Source organism: Elgaria multicarinata, chromosome 17 (genome assembly GCF_023053635.1).
Source record: "Elgaria multicarinata webbii isolate HBS135686 ecotype San Diego chromosome 17, rElgMul1.1.pri, whole genome shotgun sequence".
Taxonomy (NCBI): Eukaryota; Metazoa; Chordata; class Lepidosauria; order Squamata; family Anguidae; genus Elgaria; species Elgaria multicarinata.
Genome location: NC_086187.1, coordinates 19,319,646 through 19,341,069, shown reverse-complemented (window position 1 = coordinate 19,341,069; position 21,424 = coordinate 19,319,646). Strand labels below are relative to the sequence as shown.

Sequence of the window (21,424 nt, the reverse complement as noted above, 5' to 3'; positions counted from 1 at the left end):
GATATGCTGATCATGAGGTGTTCCCCGTTGTCCACACGTGGCACGCGATGTCCAGGGAGAAAGAACAACGCACCTGCCATTTTTTTTTTATTGAAGATGAGCGCACAAGCGCTCCAACGATAAGGGTAGTTGTTGTTGTTTTTAAAAATGATCCCGCTCACCCCACCCCACCCCTGATGGGCATGGAGTGCCTGAAGAGCTCTGAGCCTGGTTCCTCGCGTTTACTTGCGATACCTCCCACAGTCTTGGGACGATCCTGAGACCGCAGGAAAAATCGGGCTAAAAGATGTCCTGGTTATCCTGGGGAAATGGAAGGATCATCAATCCCTGACCGCAAGATCCTCTGTGCATCTGAAGGAACGCCTCCTCCCATATGTACCTGCCCGGACCCTAAGGTCATCCTCAGAGGTCCTTCTCCGCGAGCCCCTGCCAAAGGAAGTGAGGCAGGTGGCTACCAGGAGGAGCAGGGCCTTCTCTGCTGTGGCACCCTGGCTGTGGAATGAGCTCCCTAAGGAGGTTCGCTTGGCACCTACATTATATGCTTTTAGATGCCAGTGAAGACCTTTTTATTCTCCCAGCATTTTAACAGTCTATAAATAAATTTTAACTTGGTGTTTTAAATTTGTAATTTTGCATTGCTGCTGTTTTTATCTGGTTGAGCTTTTATATTGTATTTTGTACTATGGTTTTATACTGTTGTTTTATACTTTGAATGTTTTTAATTTTTCTGAACCGCCCAGAGAGCTCTGGCTATTGGGCGGTATAGAAATGTAATAAATAAATAAATAAATAAATCATGTGGATGCACAGGGGCGATCCCTGGGATAAGGCATGGTCTAGACATGCCCACTGAGACATGAACCAGAAGGCAAGACTTTGTTAAGAAACATGCATATCTAGAAACCCGTAAGACAGAATATGTGAAAGCAATGTATCTTTAAAAAGGCTGAGGTGTAAGCATAGGATTTAACATTCATATATGTGTTTAAAGCAGAACGGTACACTGCTATGTAAACACCATGTGCATTAAATGCTAATAATTACACAGGGATTAACTAGGCAGTATTACCAAGATCCTCTTCGCATTTTACAGTTTTTAGTTGCACGCCTAAAAAAACATGGGGTTTGTCACATTCACACATGCATCATATAGGAAGGCTTGGCGGAAAACCCGGGACAATGTACACTTGGATGGGGAATCTGGAGTTTATCACCATTCCCTCTATCACATGCTCAGGCCAAGTGTTAGTGCTGTTGCTTATATAGCCAACTCAGCAGCATCCATCAGCAGCCTTGCAGAAACCCCAAAGTTTGCAGAAGATTAAAAAATAAATTGGGGGGCGGGGCGGGGAGGAAAGACTGAGTGTGCTCAGTGGCCCCAGAACAGTAAAGAGATGTAAAGGGGGAATAGCATGGCGTAGCTAGACTCCTGCACAGCACCTATCCACGCTGCCACATTTTGTTGCAGGTCCTACTTATTTCTGACTTGTATCTGCAATGTCCATCAAAGTTTTATTTAATGGCCATTTTAGAGTGCCTGCAGGAATTCTGTCCTTTCCTTTCTGTTTATTTTTACCTTCCCTTTATTCTTCCCTTCACACATCAATCTTTGCTGTTGCTTTCTGTTTACTATTAAACACTTCTTTAAAACAACAGCTTGTCTGGTACCGGGGAGGGCTACATAGCTAACATCCTGATTTCCTTAGAGTAAGCACTGGGATTTGTACCACTGGGGAGTACAAAAACCTGAGATGTACTTGTTCCTCGTCACTTGCCTCACCAGGAAGTTGCATTCTGTTTTACCGTGTGGTTACCAAACAGGATCCTGGATTTAAAAGGGCGAGGGAGTGGCAGAGGAGAGAGAGAGAGAAAAAAAAGGCTGGACATTTGGAAAATCCTAAGGAGTTACAAACGCCTAAAAAGAAAATGTAGTGTGTAATGGCAGTGTAAAATGCAGAAAGGGCAAAAACAACAGGTTCTTGCCACTTAGAATCATAGAATAGTAGAGTTGGAAGGGGCCCACAAGGCCACCGAGTCCAACCCCCTGCTCAATGCAGGAATCCACCTCAAAGCATCCCTGACAGATGGTTGTCCAACTGTCTCTTGAATGCCTCTAGTTTGGGAGAGCCCACAGCCTCCCTAGGTAACTGTTTCCATTGTCATACTGCTCTAACAGTCAGGAAGTTTTTCCTGATGTCCAGCCGGAATCTGGCTTCCTGTAACTTGAGCCCATTAGTCCGTGTTTAAGTAGCATCTCTTCAGATGCAACTGTGTGCGCTCATCAGACGTATTCAAGCATGTCAAAATAACATCGTTGGTTAAAGTGTCATTTCATAGAACTCCTGGAAAAGTCAAATTTCTCAATTTTTGGTATGTATGCAGTTTAAAACAGAACAGAGACAGGACGAGGTGGTTCAGATTGGATCTCAAACCACGATTTGCAGAGCAGAGGGAAACCTGAGGATCATGCCCTCTTTCCTTCTTTCGGGCACCGTGATTCCTTGCTCTTTCTGGTGTCTCCCTCTCTCTCTGTGTATGTGCACCTACCTACACACACACACACACACACACACACACACACACACACACATCACAAGCAGTATTTATACGCTTGAGTAGTGTTTGCAATAAAATAAGAACAAGACAGTGTGTCCCTTTCACTGATCCTGGTCTGGGAACTGATATTAACTCAACAACCGAACAAGACACACCAGATTCCAAAACCAGAACCACTTTCCTCTCCATCTAGTTTCTTACATGTTGGATCCCTTAAAAAAAACCTGCCTTAAAAAACACACAACCTTTGTAATTCCTGCAAAGGATAGGCAGGCTGCAAACTTCACCCACTCCTTTGGTTATGTCAATTTCATTTGCTTTCGACTGCTTTCTTGGCTGCTCCAATTTATTTGATGCCTCTTTTCTCTGTACGGTGGGCATTATCAAACTATACTGGATACGCGAGAGTTTGTAATTTGATAAAACTAAATAAACATAATGTCATTGCTGTTGCTTTTAGAAGAGAACGAAAGACTCACACTCTGTATGTAAACACACACACACAAACACACAAGTGCAAGCTTTGGAGAGGGTAAGGAGGATTCAGGGACAACAGCAGCCGGAGTTCTTTGGAAGCGAAGGCAGATACTTCAACCAGGTAGAACTTCTAAAACAAAGGTGGCCAACTTGTGGGCCTCTAGATGTTTTAGCCTACAACTTCCATCAGGCCTAGCCTAGGGTGACCATATGAAAAGGAGGACAGGGCTCCTGTATCTTTAACAGTTGCCCAGAAAAGGGAATTTCAGCTGGTGTCATTTGTATGTATGGGGAACCTGGTGAGATTCCCTCTTCATCACAACAGTTAAAGCTGCAGGAGAACTGCCCTCTTTTAAATCTGGTCACTCTAGTATAGCTCCTGCAGCTTAAACTGCTGTGACGAAGAGGGAATTTCCCCAGGTTCCCCATACATACAAATGACACCTGCTGTAATTCCCTTTTCAATACAACTCTTAAAAATACAGGAGCCCAGTCCTCTTTTTCTTATAGTCACCCTACCTAACCAGCACAGCCAAGTATGAGGGATGATGAAAGTTGCAAGCCAAAAAGATCTGGAAGGCCAGAAGCGGCCCACTCCTGTTCTAAAAAGCCAATATTCTTCATTTTTGGCCACAGACCACGATCGTCTGAAGCCTCTAAAATAAGGGCCGCTTTACACGTCATGAAGCAGTAGAGCTGTCACTGCTTCTACAGTCACTTCCATATTGCTCTGGGGACGTGGTTCAGCTGTAAATGCAAGTGTAAGTTAGACATTCCCGGAGCGGTGTGAGAACAACTGCCAGCCACTGCAGGCAATGTGAAAAGCAGCCAAAAGGGTCTACAGGCAATCCGTCTGCAGCTGCAAACGGATCTTCCTGGCACGACGTGCTTCACCTGTATTCTGCAACCGGCGTTCCTGACTTCCCTTACTTAACTATTGCAATGTCTGAGCTACTGCCTCCTATGTAGGCCGACACCAGCTTTCGGCGGTCCAGATTATGGAACAGACGATGACTGAATAGACCTGGTATGAACCCCGCCCAGTTAATCGCCTCCAAACCCAACAACCCTTTGGTATTACAAGTGCTTGGGAAACAACACCGCAACTAGAGCGAAGCACGAATGTTTCTAAAAGGTGATCCACGTCAACTTAATTTAATTATGTGCACATATTAGAAAAAACAACAACATGAGCCAGCTTGAAGTTAAGTCATCATCGGTTCTCTGTACAGCAAACAAAGCTTGCCACGCCTGAAGGATTCAAGTTATGATCCTTTAACTTGCATTGAAGGAAGCAAGAAGAGGAGACAGTTTGAAGGCATGTGATACAGCAGCCGTGCTGAAGCAATGCAGGCCTGGCGTTGGTCGGCGTGTGGATGGGAGGCCACGCATGAACTCTTTTATCTATGTCATCTTGAGTCCCATAATGGACAAAAGGTGGGAGAGAAACATTCTAAGCATTATTAATACTACTTGAAACTCGGCTACCTTTGCAGAATGTTCAGGGCACCTTGTGTTGCTACCTTTCCTCATAGAAAAGTTGCTCCTGCCCCTTGAACATTATAGTTGCTCTTTCATGCTCCTTTTCTAGTGATACAATATCTTTTTCCTTTTTCCTTTTTGAGGTGATGCTACATTGAGGGCATTCTGGGAAATTAAAACAGCAATTCCCAGACCCTGCTATCTGGTGCTGATGCCAGGTAAGATTGAAGAGGCCCACTGATGAAGGAGGGGGGGGTCACTGGAGGGCTCTTAGCCCAGGGCCCCTCTCTCAAAATCGAAGCTACCCCCGGACCTAGGTAATTGTCCCAGGGCTGGGCAAAGCAGGTAGTAGGCCCAGGCCAGATGGGAAATGTAGGCCCCATTTCAAAGTGCTCATTAAGTATTTTTAATCAGTTCTAAATACATATGAACTAGAACGATTTATATAAAAAAGGTAATGGCAAGCACTTTTATTCAAGATGTATGTAAGACATCACTTCTTCACATTCAGAAATGATTTACGTGCAAATTCATCAACAATAGGAAAAATCAAGCAACTTTGCCCAGGGGGACTTGGAGTAGGCCTCCTCAAAATCGTAGGCCCATGCCAACTGCCCCCCACACCTCTGCCCAGCCCTGAATTGTCCACCAGGCCATACCACTAGAGAAGCACACAGCAGGGCCTCAGAGGGTGAACTTAAAGAATGATTCATTTGGAAGAAGAGACTTTTCACATTTGACAACTCATGGGGCCCATTCCGCCCCCCCCCCCCCCGCCACCGACCATAACAGCACCTGTTAGGTACTTACCATTTTCCACATATGGGTGAAAGGGCAGAACCAACGCCAGGATGACCCTGCCTCTCGTGGGCTCAAGTACACTTCTAATATCTTTTAATACAGTCAATGGCTGATCACACCGATCGAGCAGATTCAAGCAGCTGATGACATCATACTGGAATCCTGTGTTCTGCCATTCGTTGATGCCGAGCACTCTGTACAGGTGACAAGAGGTGCGGCGTTACATCTGGATCCTGTCCAGACACTTTACTTCTAGTAAGAACACAAGAAGAGCCCAACCAGAATTCACTTTATTTTATTATTGCATTTCTATCCCACCCTTTTTTCCTCTTAAGGAACCCAAGGTGGCGTACATAACCCTCCTCTTCTCCATTCTATCCTCACAACAACAACCCTGTGAGGTAGGTTGGGCTGAGAGTCTGTGACTGGCCCAAAGTCACCGAGTGAGTTTCCATGGCTGAGTGGGGACTAGAACCCGGATCTCCTGGCTCCCAGTCCAACACCTTAGCTACTACACCACACTGAATCAGACCAAGGGTCCATCTAGTCCAGCATTCTGTTCACACAGTGGCCAACCAGCTGCCCAAAGAAACCCACAAGGAGGACATGAATGCAACAGCACCCTCCCACCCAAGTTCCCCAGCTAATGGTGTATATGGGCTTACTGGGGGGTAGCACATAGCCATCAGGACTAGTAGCCATTTGATAGCCTTCTCTTCCAGGAATTTGTCTAAGGCCTTAGCTAGACCTAAGGTTTATCCTGGGATCGTCCCGGGGTCATTCCTGTTCATGTAAATGACACACAGGGGATCCCGGGAGCAGGCAGGGACGACCCCGAGATAAACTTTAGGTCTAGCTAAGGTCTAACTCCCCTTTAAAGCCCCCCCCCCCCCAAATTGATGGTCATCAGTATGCCTTGTGGTAGCAAACGCCATAGTTTAACTCTGCACTGTGTGAAGAATTCCTTCCTTTTGTCTATCCTGACTCTCTCACCAATCTGCTTCATGGGTTCTAGTATTACGGGAGAGGGAGAAAAATGTTCGTGTTTATACAGTATACCTTTTTATACTGTATTTTGTAATTGTGCTTTTAACCTGTTGGTTGTTTTATTGTGGTTTTAATTTTTGTGAACCGCCCAGAGAGCTTCGGCTATTGGGCGGTATAAAAATGTAATAAATAAAATAAATAAATTCTCATTAAGTCTAGGCCACCATGCATATTAAGTATTAGTATAGATCTGGCAACTTTAAAAAGCCAAACACATAATATTTATTGCCACAGAATCTGGATTCTCATGTCACAAGATTTGGGGACTTGTTTAGTTCTGCCTCTTCCCATCCACTGCCGTGTGCAGATTGGGGGAGGCAGATCTTCTCTTCGTAACATTCTCTTGTCCTGAAATGTTCCATCTCCCCTGGAAATCAACGGTAGAATTCTTGCAATAGTCTGCTTTGATAGGATATGTGGTGCGTGTGTAGAAATAGCTAAGAACCAGTACCAACGTAGCATGGAGACCACTTAATACTGTACCTGTATTTCTTCTTCTGAAGCTGCCATATCATAGTTTCGGACAACTCGGTCGCATAAGTTTCTTCAAAGTGAGGACTCATGACTTTTGTGACTTCTCCGTCTCCAGCTCCTAAATCGAGAAGCCTGCGGGATTTCCAGTCTGGGTTTATTTTGAGCAGTCTCTGAAATTGTTCGGGTGAAAACACAAACATGGAACCTCTTCCCAGCAAGCTGAAATTTTAAAGATGGAGAGAGAACTATTTATTTTGGATATTTAGAAAACACACACATGTAAAATCTTTATTTTAAGCCCAATACAAACATAGAGGTGGGGATCCTTTAACCGCCATGAAAACACTGGCGCACAGGAGGCTGCCTTAAACGGAGTCAAATCATTGGCCCATCTTTAGACTCATCTTCCCCTGGTTCATACATAATGACAATCCAGACTATGGGTTGTCGTTGAATTGTGGGTTGCCATTATGTGTGAACCCTACAGTATTGTTTAACTCTGGGTTGTTAACTGCAAACAATCCAGGAAGAGAACTCATGGTTTGTTGCTTAGTTGTGAACTCCAGATTGTTCGTGGTCAATAACCCACAATTAAACCATAGTTCAGGGTTCATACGTAACGACAACCCATGATTCAATGACAACCCATACTCAACACGTACTCTGGGTTGTTGTTGTGTGTGAACTGGGTCATTGTTTACTCTTGACTAACAGGCACTCTCCAGGGTCTCAGGAAGAGGTCCATTTCTCAGTGAGAGCTAACCTGGAGCCTTTTAAAAGGAGATGTTGGGAACTGAATCTTGGGCACTCTGAATACACAGCACGTGCTTTACCAACTGAGCTATGCCCCCTCCCTGAGGCCTGCAGGATTATTATTATTATTATTATTATTATTATTATTATTAATTTATATAGCACCATCAATGTACATGGTGCTGTACAGAGTACAGCATGTACTCACACAATCCCTTCCTTCCAGAGGGAATTCTCTCTGCACAAGCATTATTAATTTATTTGAAACATTTAATCCTAGCTTTTTGATTCTTCAAGGTGTCTAAAACAACTAATAAAACCTTAAAAATTTAAAACATGCAAACTCCTGTCTAAAAACATTAAAAGCCAATTTATATTAGGGTAGCAGATTCCAAGAATAGCAGCAGCACGGAGCAGCCGATTGATAATCACTTGGGGAACACAAAACGTTTTAACTTGGCACCAACAAAATAAATGGCTAGACACTAAACAAACGTTTCTGGGCGAGGGGGGCATTCCTTAAGCAGGGTGCCACCACAGAGAGGGCACTATCCCATGCCTAACCTCCAGAGACAGGGGCATAGCGAACAAATCTTCCACAAAACAGAACAGCCTTAAAGAATGAGCGGGTTCATACAGCCGAAGACAGTTTTTCAGATACCATGGTCCCAAGTCCTCTAATAGCTTAAAACCAACACACTGAAATGAACGAGAAACTGGCAAAGTGCTTTTAAAACATTATAGAGAGATATGCTGTCTGACAAATCCCATCAGTCAAATCTCTGGATGTGACCAGAGGGTGGATAACTGTGCCAAGACAATGTGCCTGGTCTACACATGGGCTAGAAGGAGGTGTTACAGTCCCAAGGAAGTAGAACAGACTATACCACTCGGGATGCAGGAGGGGGGTGGGATGCCATTTTAAAATGCATTCTAAAATGGCACCTCCCTCCTTTAGCCTGAGTTAAAACCACTCTTCACTAGTCAAACTAGCACACCAGGGACAAAAGTTCCAGCCAGTTTGGCTACTATCTGAAGAGAGCTGCTGCTTCTTTTTTTAAAGTAAGGAATCAATTTCAAACACATGATTCCCTCAACTGCAGTCTGAAATGGTATGGTAGATTCTACCTCCTCATTCTTTAGTATGTGTAGCCCAGGTCTTATATTGGCATCGATGTTAGGCTAAGCTGGGTTCACCCTAAGCTGGCTTCAACCAGGTTTTGAAACTGCCCAACAAAGAAACCTGTAGGGTTGTAAAGCCGAAGTGTTTTGAAACAAACTGCACGGCCCAAAAAGAGCCAACATTTTTGCATTATCCAGTGTCTGACTTGCGAACAAATGCTGGTACACATATTCACAAAGCATTCAGAGAGGCATTCAAAAGAGAAGAGAGGAGGACTGCAAAGGGCCAGGTTTTAAAAAAAGAGAGTGTCCAAGAAGATGTAATAAACGGAAACACCAGATCTAAAAAGAGCCTGAAGGTGACATGCTCAGAGCAGTGGGAAAGGAAATTAATATTTTAAAACAGTAAAATCGAGCAGCAAAGATGACAGTAGCTATCGAAGATCTTTCGCGCAACGGGAGAGAGGACGGAATGGCAAATGAGCCGTTCGTTAAGAAAACTGCGGCAGGGGATTGTTGGGGTCTCTCTGGATCATGCCAATGGCATCGCTCCATACTCTGCTTTGAAGTCCCCGTTGTATGATTAGAGTCGTGGCGACAGAGGTTCAAGTGGATGAAAGAATAAGCAGGGAAAGACAAGGGGGACGAAAATAATTGGTTACCCAGAGACGCAAAAGGGGGAGCAACGCATTAGTCAGGTCGACCCCAGGTAGGAAACCAAACGGAAGTGTAAAAAGTGATTGACGCCAGAGCGTCCCAGCGCCGGAGAGCAGAAACATGATCACCGGAGAGGAAACAGGAAGGAGAGAGAATAGGCAGCGAAGACAATGGGACCAGATGAGAAGCGAGAAACCATGATTCATTGATGTATTTGGAATGTAAGGGCCCTGAGGAAACAACTTGTTAAAATTTTGATAATGGGTGTTAAAGGGAAGCACGAAATACTGAATTCCACTCACTTTAAAGACCAGCTTCCTGGCGGTACCTTTGAGTGTCCGTCCCCTAAATTGGCTCAAGGGTATTATTCCCAAAGAATACCACGAGAAGGTGTTCAAAGCGACAGAGAGCCTTTGGAGCCAAGGAGAAATGGCAAGGCAGGCCCAAGGGGAAATGAGCTACTACTGGTCTAAGATTAAGCCGTGGGTCTACCTTTCTCATCTTCACAAATTTGCATCCTGCACGCTCCGCAGGAAATGTCTAGCTGAGAAATAGGATTGGCTTCCAAAATAATTCCTCTTCTCCCCTGCTCGGAGCCTCAGCACCGCAGATCAAATTATACAGCAGGGTAACGTGTATGTTTCTGTGTGTGTGTAGTTCAAAAGGTGTAACGTGATATTTTCTTACTCTGTTAAAGAGGATGTACAGCCGGATATGCATCAAAGGAGAGCAGGAAGTTTGGATATTTAGAAGAGCCTAGTGTTAAAGGAAAATGGCAACAGCTGGGCCAGACATCCCTGCAAGAAGCCTTGTTATTTATTTTCTTTATTCAATGTCTATGCCACCCAACTGGCAAATGCCTTCGGAGTGATTTGCAATCATAACTGCACCCCCAACAATAAAACAACTAAAACAACAGATAAATCCAATGAAAAATATCAAAATATTAAAAACTCTAACAAAATATTGAAGAGCTAGCAGAAAGGTTAATACTCAGAGCAACAGATTAAAGATTAAATGCTATCTGAAAGAGGAAAGTGTTAACCACGCATGTCTAAATGCGTACAGTGAAGATACCAGACAGATCTCCCTGGGAAGAACATTCTATGTGGGGCCACTACAGAGAAGACTCCTTCCCTGGTAGCCACTTGCTGTCAGTCTGTGGACGGTGGGACTCAGAGGAAAACTTCCAAAGATGATCCCAAGCTAGAGATGGGAGAACCAGGGATGTTTGATCTTGCCGAAATTCTCCAAATTTCATTTCAAAGCTCGTTTCAGCTTGCTCCCATTCTTGTTAGCGACCTGGGTTTTTCCCCAGTTCATTCGAACGGGGAAAGTGCACATTTCGAATGGGAAAATTGTGCGCTTTACAAAAGTGTGCACTTTCGCCCATTAACTAAAGAGTGAAAATGCAGTTTTTTTAAAAAATGGGGTGAATTTTGCAACTGGGGCACTACTGAGTGATTTACAAACTGAAACAAAATTCTCATACATCCAGGTAGACTAGTGCTGCTTATTATTATTGCTGAAGTTCTCTGTGTGGTTAAAAATACAGTATGCAAAGTTTAAAAAACAGTTACATAAAGACACACAGACAGTATACAAAGAGACAACGTGTATCATATATACAACTTTAAGCAATCAATCATAACCATAAGACGAATTCAAGACCTGATTAAAACTCATCATATGCTGCAATGCCTGAGAAAAGACAAAAATCTTAACCTGGCGCCGAAAGGACAGTAATGTTGGCCCCAGGCGGAACCTCCTCGGGGAGATCATTTCATAATTGGGGGGCTAAGCCATTTAGGGCTTTAAAGGTCAGGACCCACTCTTTCAGTTGGGCCCGGAAACTAACTGACAACCATGTGAGGAAGTAACCATGTTACTGTGCGAGGCAGTGTTGGCTCCAAAATTTGGGGGGAGGGTCTTGGGCAAGGTGCCCTAAGCGGGTCCCACTCCTCCTTGTCACTGACCCTTCCCGATTCGCTTGCCCTCTCCCTCTGGGCACCAGCCGCACAGCTACCCAGAGGGAGAAGGTAAGACAACTGGAGGCTACTCCTTCCTTTTCCTTGTTCTTGTTGACTGTCCTTGACTACTGGGTCATGCTTGAAGAGCCACGCAGCAAGGAGGTGGTGGTCGTTCAGAGGGGTGCCCGGAGTAAGAGAAGGGCCATCTGGAAAGAGGGGGAAAGAGGCTCAAGGTCACTCGTATCCTGGCCTCTCCAGTCTCCTCCCCCTACTCACTGGAATGCCGCCTCTCCTGAAGATCCGAGGTGGCTCTTCTGGCCTTGGAGAGGCAGCCGGTGTGGCTCTCTTTGTACTAGCTGTGAGGGTGAGGCGCCTGGGGGTGGATCTCCAACTCAGGTTGGAACGCTGCCTCTGACCTCGAAGGGGTTTTACAAGCCATCGTACGGTCCTTAGGGAGTTCACCCAGGGACCATAGGAAGGCTCTCTTAATCAGATCCAAACCTGCTATATCTGCACACCTCTTTATTTGGAAACAAGGAGCTTTGGTCTGGTTGAAAGCTCTAATTGGATCAGGATGCTGCTTGTGTGGGAATCCTAGAAACTTTATCAACTGCAGTCCCACCCCTGAGCGACTATGCTGAAGGGAAGGAGGGATACATAAGGAGGCAAGACTGACTGAGTTAACCCACACAGTGCAAGGTGGATGGAGGTTAGGACTATCAGTGATGATTAGCTGTGATGGCCACATGCTCCCTCCAAGTTCATAGGCAGTACGGGGGAGAGAGCCGTTTTCTCATGTCTTTCTCCTGGGCTTCCTAAAACATCTAGTTGACTATTGCCGGAAAGAAGATGCTGGACTTGATGAGTTTGGGTCCAACCGAGCAGGGCCCTTCTTACGTTTTTAGGATGCCTGCCTATTCTTCTTAATGCTGACAGAGCTTCCTGTTGTTGTTGTAGTGTGTGAAAAGTGACAATTCCCATTTCCCCAGCCCAAATCAAGAGGGCAATTACATGACAATACCAGCCTTGCAATACCTCGCAAGACCCCCATTTAGGAACGCATCTATTCTAGAAGTGAGTTCCCCGGCTGCAACAATCAAATCACACAAGCAGTTGAGTATTTTATCAAACCAAGAACAAGCTTGAGGCGTACAATGGCTTTCTCACTTACCCATTGATCGACGTCCTAGACATAAACAAGCTAAAAACGGACGACACGAAGGAGTGATAAAGTTGAATGAACAGCCAGCCAGATTTCTCAATACTATTATTTAAGAAGATCTGTGTCCCTTGGTCAAGGTAGCTCTGGACGAAAATAGGCTGAAGAGATTCGCACAGCTGCTCTGTATTGCACACGTACCACTATAGGCAGGAGGGGAAAAAAGGGCCAAGAATTATTATTCACATTTCAGGACTGCCGAACTAGGCCTAAACAAAGGAGGAAAGTCTCTAGATTGGGGAGGGAGCTTAGCTCAGACGGAGAGCACCTGCTTCCGTTGTTAAAATAGACCCAAGTATTAAGGGATGGGATTTATTTTTTTAAGGAAAGTTCTACGCAAAATGTTGCCCCCAAGCCAAACGGCTTCCAGATTAACCCCCAGCCTCCCGCCACTGCCAATACAATAACAATATTGTATATCGATTAAGAGATCAATCCTATTGACCCTAGACAGCATCTGGGGGGAGGGGGGAAAGGATAGCTTGGATTCCTGGATCCAAGGTCAGAGTCAGCACTATGCCTCAGCTAGACAGGTGAAAAGGCCTGTCTAGCTAAAACACAGAGCGGAAGGAGCATGGAGGCGAAGATTGTCTCTGAGCTCCTCTCGCTCTGCACAGGATACCCGTCAGCCTTCGAGTTCAGAGGCTGACGGGTACCCAGATAAAACTGCACCCTAAATCGTTTTTTAAAACCTATGGTACAAAACAGCTAGGCCAGTTAAAAATATGTATTCCCGGGACAGGAGGTTAAAAGACATTAAAAGCAAGGCGGAGTACGAGTGTCGCTGCTGCCCTCCCAAGATGGCACGCTGGTGGTGGTGGGCCTATACAAAGATGGTAAGGGCACAATACGCTTTGTATATAGAAGGTCTCTGACATCTCCAGCGAAAGGAGATCTCAGGAAATAGGGCTGGGAAAGAGCCCTGCGTGAGACCTTGGAGAACCACTGCTGGTTGGGAGAAACATATTGGACTGGATCTGGCTGATCTGCCTAAATCCCAAAAGCCCTCTGTGAGTGATCAGTTCAGACCTGTTGCAAGAGTGATCCACTGCTCTTATGGCAGCCTTGCTGGGTAGGAAAGAAGGGCTGGTCGAGAGAGGGGGGAGCTGGCCGAGAGAGAGGGGGGAGCTGGCCGAGAGAGAGGGAGGCGGCTCCACCCACATTTGGCTCTGGCCCCACTGACCATCAGTATGCAGTCCCGGACAGTTTACCCCCCAAGGGATTGTAGCCCTTGACCGGAAAAGGTCTAATACAGCCTAACACACGTGTACCAACGCAAGGCGGCATATATTTTAAATACCTACCTCTATGAGAAAATAAATTTGGTATTAACTGGAATGGATAAACTCTGGGAACCACAAACTAAAAAATGGCTAAGTGCAAAAGTCCCAGTTGAACGTTAGGGAATTCGGTTACACAGACTGTTTTACCAGCTCCATTGGAACAAAATTAAGGAGGCCCAAAATATAGGCCAAAGCTACACTGAGGGACTCCAAATTGTGAAATTGAATTATGATTTACAGGCTGACATCACTACAAATCTACGCAAGTTTGATAAAGGTCCTGTTCTACTTCTTCCTATTTTCGCCTGCCTTTTCTTGTAGTACGCTTGGCTGACATTTAGTTAGGAAAGAACTAAGTTGCCTGCATGTTTGCACAGAATAAATATATACAAGCCAATTGTTCTTTTAAGTGCTACACAAATAGCGAGGATTCAAAAACTTCTATTCAACATCTTGCAAACTGTCAATAAAAGTACAACCTGTTGAAGGAATAATTGCAGTTATTTTGGTAGGCGCTAAAAGCTTAGAAATAGCACAGCCGTGAAATGGTACAGCTTGTGGGTCCCAAAGCAAGCTTAAGACAGGGAAACTCTTCATTTGCACAAATGAAGAGTCGTGGCTGCCTTTGCACAGAACACTAAGCCATGGTTTATGTTGAACATGGTTTGTTGCTTTAGCCATGAATTTCAAGCCAGTGTGGTGGTACTGGTTAGAGTGTCAGGACCGGGACTTGAAAGACTTGGCATCTAGTCCCCACTCAGCCATTAAGCTCACTGGATGACTTTGGGCTAGCCACCAACTCTCAACCTAACCTACTTCACAGGGCTGTGCCACGACACAGGCTCTGAACACCAAGCCTGGCCGCGGCTACTCCCTGCTCAAGCCAAGCACCACCGCTTGATACGCCTGAGGCAAGGGATAAAAACCACCTTCCTCCAAACTATGTGGAGGAAGGGGTTTAAATGGAGAAGGATTTCAAGATATAAAATAAAACACTGTGAGTTATATGTGCTGAGGTGAATTATTGTCAGAGTGGGTGCTAAATGTGTAAACTTCAGATGATAAATGCCAAACAGACACGTGGGATTTTTGTGGTTGTTAAAAACAAAATAATTAAAAATTATTTTTAAAAGTTCACAAGTTTTGTTTCAAATAAAACATTTAAAAAATTTTTGGAAACCTTTCATCCAATCCTTCCACTCATTCACATACGCGCTTTCCTTTCTCTCACACAATCACACTTGAGCTTTCTTCATTATCTGTATTGATTGATATACATCAACTATATGCCCACCACACTCTAAAGACACCACTCTCTACACTGAACCTCAAATTTCCCAGAACTTAAGTACTCTAAACACAGAGAGCACTAAAGACTCTAAGAGGACCTAAAAAGTCCCTCACAATCCCCCCAGTCCTTCCCTTATATATGACTCCTCCCCCTCCCAAGACATTCTAACTCCGCCCACTCAGGCCAACATTCTAAAAACCACAGACTTACAAACTGCAGACATACATTTGGGAACTGACTTGTGGGGTGTAACGCCACAGGCTGTTGTGAGGCTAAAATGGAGAGGAGATTCTTGACATTTCCACAGCAGGATCCAAGTAGAGGTGGGTGTACGTTTCTAGTCATTGTCACTTTTGCATGTGGTTTTAATAAATGATTCTATTGTTTCTGCATCAATCTACAAATTTTTAAAACAACTTCTCAAAATACATATTTAAATGCATATATTGATACATTTAAACTACTGAGAATTGTGTTCTAACATTTGGAGAAATAAAACACAGTAGATGGGTGAGCTCTGATTTATCCCATTAGTATAAGAGATCAAGTAATTTCCTCAAGCATCCATAGGCCTATTATGTCAATAGGTAAAGCACACCGTCTCCATCATACTTATTCCTTTCTGATTTATTCTAGAGAGCTGCCTTTGGTCCACCTAAAAGCCAAGAAGTGTTTCTCCTTTTCTTTGATTCTGTAAAACGAACCTATTTCTCCATGTATTCAAGCAACTTTCTGTACAAAAGAGAGCCAGTGTGGTGTCATGGTTAGGATGTTAGACTGAGACTCAGGAGGTATGGGTTCTAGTCTCCACTCAGCCATGAAGCTCACTGGGTGATTTTGGGCAGTCACCAACTCTCAACCTAACATACCTCACAGGGTTGCCGTGAGGACAAAACAGAGAGAAGGACCCTGTATGCCATTTTGGGGGCCCAATTAGTATGGGTACAGGGAGAGGGAGGTATGGTACAGGGAGAAGGTCTGGTCAGGTTAAGGGGAAATGGCCCAGACAGTTAACAGCTGTGCTGTATTCTGGTCTCCCACTACTTGCAGGTTTGGTGGTTGTCCGGAGCGTCCTCTCCAGAGTAGAGCTCGTACAATTCCAGGGTATGCCCCAGAGCTAAGAGCAATGAAGCAAAATAGGAGTCAACTTGAGTGCAGATGGAGAAAAAGTAATGGATCCAATCAAGAGCACCTTTTATCAGCTTAGGTTGATATACCAACTACGCCCTTATCTGGACAGAGATAGCCTAGCTACAGTTATCCATGCTCTGATAACCTCTCGTTTGGATTACTGCAATGCGTTATACGTGGGGCTGCCTTTGAAAACGGTCCGGAAGCTTCAGCTGGTACAAAACAGGGCAGCCCGTTTACTAACAGGGACTGGCCGGCAAGATCACATTACGCCAGTCCTTTTACAACTTCATTGGCTGCCAGTCCAGGTCCGGGCTCGATTCAAAGCGCTAGTATTGACATTTAAAGCCCTAAATGGTTTGGGGCCAGGTTATTTGAAGGAACGCCTCCTCCCATATGTACCTGCCCGGACCTTAAGATCATCCACAGGGGCCCTTCTCTGTGAGCCCCTGCCAAAGGAAGTGAGGCAGGTGGCTACTAGAAGGAGGGCTTTCTCCGCTGTGGCACCTCGGTTATGGAATGAGATCCCCAGAGAGGTCCGCCTGGCACCTACACTGTACTGCTTTCGTCGCCAGCTGAAGACCTTTTAATTCTCTCAGTATTTTAACACTTAATTTTAACTTAAATTTAAATTTTACTGTTCTAACTCTGTATTTTTTATCTTATATCAATTTTGCTGCATGGTTTTATCCTGGTTGTGCTTTTTATACTGTATTTTGTAATTGTGCTTTTAACATGTTGGTTGTTTTATGATGGTTTTAATTTTTGTGAACCGCCCAGAGCGCTTCGGCTATTGGGCGGTATAAAAATGTAATAAATAAATAAATAAATAAATAAGCACTGATGTGTGTCTATGATCAGGAATATTCAGAGGCAGTGAGGGCAGCAAAGAAACAATATCTCACTGCCTCTGTTGTATCCTTTATGTGCCAACCTTTTGCAGAGTTGCCCGGGGCTTATTACATGCTGGCCCTAGGTATGCTGTGCACCCATCTGAGGCCCACTGTAATACGCTTGCTAGGCACGTCCAAGATTAAATCTCTTGTTCCCACTGAGATTTAGACTCCAGTATTACAGCAGGTGAATCAGGGGGGTATGCAGAGCGCAACCTTGTCCAGTTTTCTTGGATGAGTTTCAGTCGGTACAGCTTGAAGACGTTGACAAGATGCTTCCTACAACCACTTCCATATTGGATTCTTATAAAAACTGGCAGGGAAAAGGACAGCTGGCTGGGCTAGGGAGGGATCAATGCCTCTGCAAGAGAGAATGGTCCTGGACCACCTGAAATATAGTGGTGAGACCATTCCTGAAGAAATCCTCCCTGGTCCTAGAAAATCTCAATGACTTTAAGCTGGTGGCAAATGTTCCTTTCCTGGGCAAGGTCTTTGTGTGTGTGGTTGACCAGCTCCAGATGTTCTTGGATGAGACCAACGTCTGGATCCATTACAGTTGGGGTTCAGGCCACAGAAACAGCCTTGGTCACCTTGTATGGTGACCTGAGACAGGGAGAGTGTGACCTTGTTGATTCTCCTTGATCTCTTGGCAGCTTTTGATACCATTGACCATGGTATCCTTCTGGGATGTTTGTCTCGAGTTGGGAGTGGGTGGTCCTGCATTGCAGTGGTTTCACTCCTATTTGGTCGACTGCAGAAGCTGGTGTTTGAGAGATATTGCTTGGTCCCGTGCATTCTCCAGTATGGGGTTCCGCAGGGGTCAGATTTGTCCCCACGCGATTTAGTATCTACATGAAACTGCTGAGTGTGGTCATATGGAGTTTTGGAATGCGTTGTCATCACAATACTCAGAATGCAACCCCCATTTCATCTTTATTAAGTGGGCTATGGTTGTGCTAGATTGGTGCCTGGCTGAGACAATGGAATGGATAAGGGCTAATAAAGCCCAATCCAGATCAAGATGCTGTCAGTGGGTGATTCTTCTGACTAGATGGAGGGTGCTCAACCTGTTCTGGATGAGGCTGCACTCACCTGTTCAATCGCAGCTTTTAAAGCTCAGCTAAAAACTTTTCTTTTTCCTAAAGCTTTTAAAGCTTGATTTTGTTCTGACTTTATACTGCTAGTTTTACTCAACCCTGTGCCTGTTTGGTGCATTCTCTTCCCCTCCTTATTGTTTTATTATGATTTTATTAGAATGTAAGCCTATGCGGCAGGGTCTTGCTATTTACTGTTTTACTCTGTACAGCACCATGTACATTTATGGTGCTATATAAATAATAATAATAATAATAATAATAATAATAATAATAGAAGGAGCAGGTTCATAATTTGGGGGCTCTTCTGGAGCCATTTTTGGGGCTTGAGTCTCAGGTGGCTTCTACCAACTTCGGTTGGTGGCCCTGCTACCCAACCCCCCCATCTAGACAGGGATAACCTGGGTTCAGTCGTCTATGCTGTAGTAACCTCCATGTTAGATTACTGCAATGCACTCTTTGTGGGGCTGCCTTTAAAGACAGTTCAGAAGCTGCAGCCTTTGCAAAATGCCAGACACATAACAGGGATCAGAAGTTTCGAACAAATAACACCAATTCTGGCCCACTTACACTGTGCATTTCCATACCTGATTCAAGGTGCTATTTTTTACTTCTAGAGCCTTACAGAACTTGGGGCTGCAATACCCGGCAGATGCCATCTCCCAGTATGAACCTACCTGTATACCACACACATCATCTAAAGCCCTTCTCTAGGTGTTTCCTCCAATGGAGGCTTGGAAGGTGGCAACAAGGGAGAGAGCCTTCTCAGTGGTGGCCTTCCAATTATAGAACAATCTCCCCAGTGAAGCAGCCTGGTGCCAACATTGTTATCTTTTTGGCACCAGGTTAAGGCATTTGGCAAGATACAATAAGGTTTTTAACCGGGTACTGGGATTTTTTATTGATTGTTAAGATTGTTTAGATAAATGCACGTGTGTGCGTTGTCTGTTTATTGGTTTGTACGTAAATGGTTTTTAATATTATGTACAATATTGCATTTTTAAGGATTTTAATCTCTGTAAATTGCCCAGAGAGCTTTGGCTATTGGGAGGTATAGAAATATGAATGAATGAATGAACGAATGAATGAAATTGCAACATTATCTAATTTCACCCTGCTTGCTTACAGTACAAAAATACAAAAGGGGAAAAAAAGAAAGATGGAGAAGGCTACATACATCAATTCAAAGCAGAACACCTGTCCTTGGGGAAGGAAGGATTTGCGGGGTCCTTATTAGAAGTGGGAGTGAAAGGCGGGTGTAGACTGGGGGACGCTTCAGTCTCTAGCTCTGTGACGAATAAACAATGTAGACTTGGGAAGAAGGAAGCAACAACACAAATGTGGGTAAGTAGGAGTAGTAAGTACATACAGCGTGAGGGGGTTGAGTGTACTCAGATTGTGCCAATGAGTTTCCAGTCCCTCATGGAAGAAGCCATGAAGTGCCAAAGAAGAAGAAATCAACTTTGGAAGCCCTGCTATAAGTTCTAAGAAAGGGACAACTTGCAAGCTAACATTTGGGGACTGCCAAATTAGACCCACACCCCCCATATTGTCAATCAGCACAAAGGAGCACAGCTATTACACTGCACAGATCAGAAAGGGGAGGTTGTGCCACCATGCCAATCAACAATGGGAGAGGTTGCAGGGCTAGATAAAGTTATTTCTAAATTCCTACATAACAGCAAGGCTTTACTTGCAGGCAATCAAGAACCTGGCCTTTTTTCAGCCCTAGGAATGGGCAAACGTATCCATCTCCTGGGTTTATCTACAGGTACTGGTTTTCCTTAGCTATGCCTCCTTAGCTCACCTTACAAAAGCCATAAAGACTCATCCCTATCCATGACTATTCTTTTTGAACACAGATGATGTCCCCCCACCGTTCCGTATTTGCACATTTAGCTAAAGTGTTGCATCCCCCATTGTGTTTCTGAATATTTTGGAGCAGAGGAAAGAAGAGATCAAGTCATGTTGCATTCACCTTCCTGTTCACCTGTCCCATCGCATTCCAAGTAAATCCCACCTCCTCTGCTCTTTGTAACTTTTCAGCTTCTCCTCCCTCTCCCTCCTCCCATATTTCCACCTCTCCCCAATAGTGGGTGCTCTTCCTAAGTCTCCCGTCCTGCGCTCAATGGGGGTTAAACAAGAAAGCCCTTTAACCTATGGCAATGGCAACACAGGTCATTGCCTTCTTCAAACATTCATTCGCCCATCCCTTCCTTTATTTTGTACACACACACACACACACACACACACACACTAAAGACACAAAGCACAACACACACACATCTTTTCCCTTAACTCTCAGGCTAAAGCACCCATTTTCTTTCTCTTAGGCCTGGTATGGAAAGAGTCTCTCTTTCTCTAGGATTTATTTTGGGGGGGGGCGATGAGAAAAGAAAGCTGAAACGTGTATATAGAGGGATAAACGATAACTCCCCTTGGAGCTATTTCAGAACAATCCTCCCACCACAACCACACACACTTCCAAAAGGGTGAGAGGGAAATATATAAGAGAAGCCACCCCAAATCCTACAATCCTTCCCCTATTGGGGAGGGGGGGGGGAGAACGATAGACGTGGAGCTCCCTCAAAACACACCCCTCCCCTCTTCCTCCTGCCGCCCCTCCCCCAAGGGGGTGGTGGTGGTGGTGCAAAAGTGCTGCTCTTGCTGGTGGGTTCATACCTGGTGGTTTTCCTTGATGCCCGGGGCTGGCTGGCTGTGGCTGCCCATCATATTCATGTAGAGAGACCTGGATAAAGGGCTCCTCAGGTACCGGGCAGGCCCAGACAACATCCTCTTCCTTAGCACCCACAGGGACAAGGTGTAGAAGCCCAGCCAGGCCAGGCAGAGTCTCATGGGGGGGTGGGGTTGTGGGGGGTGGGAAGGAGAGGAGAGAGAGGGGGCGCTCAATCACCCCCTCCCGCAACCACCGCCTCCTTTCTCCATGGCAGTAGCGGCAGCGGCGGCAAGCGGCGCGGAGCTCCCCATTCAGCGCCCGCACATCCACGCACACACACACACATTACAGGCGTACATGCAAGCCCGGAACCCGACGCTTCGGGAAGGGGAACCCGGCCGGACGGGATGGTTGGAGACACACACGAGATGGCCTCGCTCGAGCTCTCTTGGCTCGCGTCCTTGCGCGCGCGCGTCCCCCGGCTCGCCTCGCTAGCC

General features: G+C 45.2%; 1 protein-coding gene across 1 annotated transcript in view; it reads right to left on the bottom strand.

Moving 5' to 3' along the window:
- Window positions 1-21,112, bottom strand: part of METTL9 (methyltransferase 9, His-X-His N1(pi)-histidine) — a 33,910-nt gene extending 12,798 nt beyond the window's left edge. The window contains exons 1-4 of the mRNA XM_063142903.1: window positions 20,933-21,112; window positions 12,511-12,701; window positions 6,847-7,056; window positions 5,326-5,510 (exon numbers count right to left, since the gene is read on the bottom strand). Of these exons, the coding sequence (XP_062998973.1) occupies window positions 5,326-5,510; window positions 6,847-7,056; window positions 12,511-12,701; window positions 20,933-21,106 (760 nt within the window). The 5' untranslated portion in view covers window positions 21,107-21,112. The remainder of the gene's footprint in view (window positions 1-5,325; window positions 5,511-6,846; window positions 7,057-12,510; window positions 12,702-20,932) is intronic.
- Window positions 21,113-21,424: the final 312 nt, after the last annotated feature.